This window comes from Leptonychotes weddellii, chromosome 2 (assembly GCF_054177405.1).
Source record: "Leptonychotes weddellii isolate Sample4059 chromosome 2, ASM5417740v2, whole genome shotgun sequence".
In the NCBI taxonomy this organism is placed as follows: Eukaryota; Metazoa; Chordata; class Mammalia; order Carnivora; family Phocidae; genus Leptonychotes; species Leptonychotes weddellii.
Genome location: NC_138370.1, coordinates 175,214,648 through 175,220,647, shown reverse-complemented (window position 1 = coordinate 175,220,647; position 6,000 = coordinate 175,214,648). Strand labels below are relative to the sequence as shown.

Sequence of the window (6,000 nt, the reverse complement as noted above, 5' to 3'; positions counted from 1 at the left end):
GATGGAGTGGGAGGGGTGGTGAAGAGGGAGAGGCAGGGGAGACAAGGACGGAGAGGGGGGGTGGCGAGGAGGGGTAGGCAGGGGTGGCGAGGATGGAGTGGGAGGGGTGGCGAGGAGGGGGAGGCAGGGGTGATGAGGATGGAGTGGGAGGGGTGGCGAGGAGAGGTGGCAGGGGTAGTGAGGATGGAGCGGGAGGGGTGGCGAGGAGGAGGGACAGCTGGTTCACGGGTGCACAGGTGACCTGAGGGACAGCAAGCCTCGACTCCCCACCACTTCCTCCAGTCTCAGCAGAGCGGAAAGAGCACTCTGGAGGTCCCCCTGGGGTGAGGAGGTCCATGGCTGGGGTCAGAGGCAGGAGAAGGTGGGAGCCCTGAGCTGGGGGCTGTGGGGAGGAGAGGGGAGCCCCAGCCCTCAGAGCTGGGGGTCCCCAGTGGGGGGGGCTCTCACCAGAACATGTGGTCTTTGGTCACGCGCTCCTGCAGAAGTGTCCACTTCTTCCCCAGGTCCGATGATACGTAGAGCTTCAGGGCAGAGAGAAGAGAGACAGAAGTCATGCTTTGAGGATGAGCCTCTTCTGAGTCGGGGGTGATCTCCCCTGGATGACGAATATGCCCCAGGCAAGCCCCGCATTCAACCTCTGAGAGGCCGAGAGTCAGGCATAGGGGTTCCAAAAAGAGTCATTCTGGCCCCCAGGCCAGCTGGTAGGAACCGAGAGACACCGGCTGGGCAGACCCCTGAGAGGAGATGCCCCGAGCCCCACTGTCCAGGAGGACTTGACAACACGCTGCTGGGGTGGGGGATGGGGGTGTGGGAGGCTGGAGGCCGGGTGTGTGTTGAGAAGGAGGGAGCAGGGTCTGCAAAGGGCAGGCAGTGTGAAAGCACGTCCATGCAGGAACAGCAGAGCCCTCGGTGCCTGGGGTCTGCGGTCACGGCAAGAGCACGGGGCCTCTGCTCTCAAGGGCCCTGTGCTTGGGTTTAACGCTCTGTGGCCACCAACTTGAACTTCCTAATATATGTGTCTTTGAATCTGAGTTTTGTAGGTGAACCCCGATGAAACAATGAGCTTACTGGCGGGCAGTGGGGTGGGGGGGCCCAGAGCCTGGGCTCCTGCAAGGTCCTTCCTCCCGCCACCTCCTGGGATAGACTCTGGGGGGGCCTGGGCCTGGGCTGGGGAGGGTCAGGGTCAGCCCCCTGCGGGCTGAGTCCAGAGGCAGGGCCGTGGGAGCCTGGGAGGGTCTGCATTCGCTGCACCAGTGTCCCCGGGCACAGGGCTGTGTGATGTTAAATAGCTCATAAAAAGCACCATGACAGCCTGCCCCCCACCCCTCCCCGTGGGCGCCCACCTTGGTGGGGAAGAAAGGCACAGCTTAGGGGACACAGTCAGGGGTACTGGGACACTGTCCCCTGGTGACAGGTGAGAGCTACACTTGCAGAGCATAGCCTAACGCAGAGACTTGCCCAGTCACTCTGTTGCACACTGGAGACTAAGGTACCATTGTGTGTCACTCCAGCAATAAAAGAAGCCCACCAGGCCAGGTCGAGAGAGACTGCAGGAGGAAGGCTTGTCCTGACTTTCAAACATTCCTCATATCACACTGGACCCTGCAGAGCACACATCTGGCGCCGCCGAGCCCGCCAGGCTGCATGTGGCTGGTAAGATGAGGCACTTGTGGGGGCGGGGGTCCTGTCTGTCCCTCCCGCCCCTCTCCCACCAGCTCTGTCCCGAGTCAGCCTGGGGGCGAGAACGAACGCTGTCCCCCACCTCCCCCCAGCTGGGATGTGGGCAGGTCTACAATCGAGGTCCCCAGCATCTTTCATTTGTGATTTTGCCAAGTTTTCTTGGCCAGCCTGCCGTGTCAGAGGGTGGGGTTTATGGGAACGCTGAAGCACCCACTCCATTCCTGAGAGCAGGGTAGGCCGTGAGGGTGTTAAGGGATCTCTGCACCCACGAAGCAGGACGCACGCAGGAATCCTACACGTCCCACACGGAGCAGAGACCCAAGTGTTCCATTGCAGAGGCAGGGCTGGGCGGGGACACTCCGCTGTCACTCCCGGGCTGAGAGGCCAGCTATGCTTGGGGGCAGAGGAGACCTGGTTCCCCTGAGCCCTGGCTTACAGTTGCTGTGCCTGCCTCAGTTTCCCCAGCTATAAGATGGTATGTATGAGTCTGTGACTTGAGAGATCATGGGGTCCCATAGCCCTGGCTCCCAAGAGACTCCACAGTATACAGTTGTGTGACTTCCCAGAGCTTCCTAAACCTCAGTCCCCCACTTTCCTAAAACGGGGATCCAGAGCCCGGCCCTACTGGGATGTGTGCGCTGATCCCAGGCACTGCAAAGCGGTTGGACTAATTATGTGCCCCACGAATCCCGTCGGCATCATGTAGGGATGTCATCATCAACCCCCGGCGGCTGCTGAGAGCTGACTGCGTGCGCGCGGGCCGAGCACGTCCCCTCGGACCATCTCATGACATCTCTGTGAATCGGATGCTTTTATCAACCTGTTTTGCAGATCGAGAATGGCAGCTAAGAGCAGCTGAGTGATTTGCCCGGGGTTGTTCACTGGCAGAGGCCAGCTTTGGATTCTCTGTGATTTGAATGCCCCTTCCCGTACTCCTCTGCACTCAAGACGTGTCTAGAATAAGTCAGTTAAGCAGAGCAATTTCACGGCCAGACCTCAGGATGAAGGAAGGCCGACGCCAGCCACTGGACCTCAGTGTCTCCATCTGTGAAGTGGGTCTAATAACCATGACAACAGTCGCCGGATTGGAGCCCACATCTGCTGGCCTTCATCTGACCCAGCCTGTCCCCATCAGGGCCCCAAGTAATGGAGAGCAAGTGAGGTCACAGTGTCGTTCCTGCTGTTATTCACGAAGGAAGGGTTTGTGGAATCTCAGAAGGGAAACTGGGGCTCCTCAAGCGTCAGCCCTGTGCCGTCCTGGCCTTCAGTGTGGGCAGAGGTACCCCCATCCCGGAAGCCCACCCCAGCCCTGCCTAGTGCCAGTCACCCACCAGCTCCCAAGGCCAGGACCCCGGGCCTGTCCTCACCACCCCAATGCCACACCCAGTAAGTCACAGGCTCCCAATGTGCTAATGTCCTCCACCTAACCCACGGCTGCTGTACCCCTCTCCACCCTGCTGAGCCACCCGCGTCTCTGCGCCTTCCTGCACCCCTCCTCTGGGCCTCCTGCCTGCAGTCCTCAGCCCTCCCATCCAGCCCTTGCTCCATGCGACAGCCACCGGGATCTTTCTGGGACACACACCTGACCGCGTCACTCTCCTGCCACTTTCCAGGGGATGCCACAAGCCCTTCCTTGGGATAAAGCCCACACTCCTATCATGGGCACTCAGGGTGCCTGGGCCGCCCGGCCCATATATCCCCCCCATACCTCCCATGTCCCTGTCACGCCCGGGTCTGGGCTCCTGTGTGACGGTGTTGCTAATGTGTCTCATGGGGTCCTCGGAGCATCTGCACCTGCCATTCGATCTCGCTGAAATGCCCTTCCTTGTCTTCATTCAGTGTTCAAGACCCCATCTGAAGTCACCTCTTGGTCAAGGTTTGGCCAAGGTCAATGCTCAGAGGCCCTGGTATTGCAGAGCCAGGCTCAGAACCCAGTCCACTGGGTCGAGAAGCCTGTGTCAGGGCTCAAGGCCCAGGAGATAACTGGGCTACAGTGCTATCCCTTTGCTGTACACCCCACTCTGGCCTGGAGGAGGGGTGCCCTAGGATATGCCCCCTAGTGCTATCACCCACGTGGCACCGGGAGCCCTGGTGCTTCTGCTCCTCATCTCCAGGACCCTCCTGCGCTCCTCAGCCCACTTCCACCTCCATCTGGGGCCTCGTCCTTGCTACCTGGCTTCTAGTAGACGTCCTACCTCTGAGGCCACAGGTTCAAGTTCCACATTCTGGATTCTTCGACCACCCTTGGTAGACTGCCTTCGTGGCTCCTTCTTCCCCACAGCTGTAGAAAGAAGACCTGGTGCATCCCACCTCAGTGAGCTATCCTCATCCTAACCACGGCATCCTAACTACAGCATCCTCACCACGGCATCCTAACCACGGTGTCTTAACCACGGCATCCTAACCACGGTGTCCTAACCATGGTGTCCTAACCACATAGTCCTAACGACAGCATCCTAACCACGGCATCCTAACCACGGTGTCCTAACCATGGTGTCCTAACCACATAGTCCTAACGACAGCATCCTAACCACGGCATCCTAACCACGGCGTCCTAACCATGGTGTCCTAACCACATAGTCCTAACTATGGCATCCTAACCACGGTGTCCTAACCACAGCATCCTAACCACATCATCCTAACCACAGCATCCTAACTATGGCGTCCTAATCACATAGTCCTAACCATGGCATCTTAACCACATAGTCTTAACCACATCATCCTAACCACGGCATCCTAACCACGACATCCTAACCACGGCGTCCTAACCACAGCATCCTAACCATGGCATCCTAACTATGGCGTCCTAACCACATAGTCCTAACCATGGCATCTTAACCACATAGTCCTAACCACAGCATCCTAACCACGGCATCCTAACCACAGCATCCTAACCACAGCATCCTAACCACGGCATTCTAACCACGGCATCCTAACCACATAGTCCTAATCATGGCATCCTAACCACGGCGTCCTAACCACAGCATCCTAACCATGGCATCCTAACTAGGGCGTCCTAACCACATAGTCCTAACCATGGCATCTTAACCACATAGTCCTAACCACAGCATCCTAACCACGGCATCCTAACCACAGCATCCTAACCACAGCATCCTAACCACGGCATTCTAACCACGGCATCCTAACCACGGCATCCTAACCACATAGTCCTAATCATGGCATCCTAACCATGGTGTCCTAACCACATCATCCTAACCATGGCGTCCTAACCACATCATCCTAACCATGGCGTCCTAACCACTGTGTCCCATGAGAAGACGCTCCACCTCAGGACGGCTGTCCTTGCCGGACACTCAACCACAGACCCTGGAGAGAGTCGTGCCGCATGGCTGTGACTCCGGAATTTGTGAGCCCGTGGTAACAGTGAGCGTTGTTCCTGTTCTTAACAAACGTGGGGGTTTCCTGTGTTAAGCCACCATCCCCTGCTGTCAGCAGCACAAAGAGAATGCCCAAGACCATGAGATTTTGCTCCACAAGGAAGCTGAGCATCTGTGAGCATCGTGGGCGCCAGGGCCACCAGAACAAAGCACCATGGATGGTGCCTAAGGCCTAAGCCTTATTCTCTCCCTGTCCTGGTGTCCGGGAGTCTGAGACCACGGTATGGGCAGGTTCGTTCCCTCTGAGGCTGCCCTCTTTGGGGTGTAGACAGCCATGCTCTCCCCGTGTCCTCATGTGGTCATCCCTCTGTGCGTGTCTGTATCCCGATCTCCTCCTCTTGTAAGGACATCTGTCATAATGGACCAGGTCCCATCCAGATGAACCATTTTAACTTAAATACCCCTTTAAAAGCCCCATCTCCAAATACGGTTATATCCGAGGTGCTGTGGGGTGGGTGAGGACTTCCACATACAGCTTTTGGGGGAGACACAACACAGCCCATCCCAGAAGCCTACCTCCTACCACCTCCACCTCTGGTGTCCTCCCTCCCTCCATACCACAGGTCCAGGTCCACTGCCTGCATCTCTGGGAGCTTCTCCTGACCCCCCAGCCTCACACTTGCTGAGAGAACTCCCACCCCCTGGACCCCAGAGCTGTTTGCTTAGTTTCTTCCCCGTCTTGGTGGTTTTGTTCCCTGCTCCTCTGCAAAAGTTTGTGCGGCTCACCTCTCCCCCAGCCTAGCCCCAGACTGATCGCCGCTGGGTGTGCCGAACGGATGGACAAATCTGATGCTAGGGCAGGGGCTGGCAAACTTTTCTGGAAAGGGCCAGACAGTAAATATCTCTGGCTTTGCAGGCTATGCGGTGTCTGTTCTAACTACTCATCTCTGCCCCTGGAACAAGCAAGCCGCCAGAGACAATA

At 57.7% G+C, this 6,000-nt stretch overlaps 1 protein-coding gene across 1 annotated transcript in view; it reads right to left on the bottom strand.

Annotated features, from left to right (window-relative positions):
• The window catches only part of SORCS2 (sortilin related VPS10 domain containing receptor 2), a 409,142-nt gene that overhangs the window by 65,599 nt on the left and 337,543 nt on the right, over positions 1 to 6,000 (bottom strand). Inside the window, exon 5 of the mRNA XM_081812676.1 lies at positions 448 to 521. Coding sequence (XP_081668802.1) covers positions 448 to 521 — 74 coding nt within the window. The remainder of the gene's footprint in view (positions 1 to 447; positions 522 to 6,000) is intronic.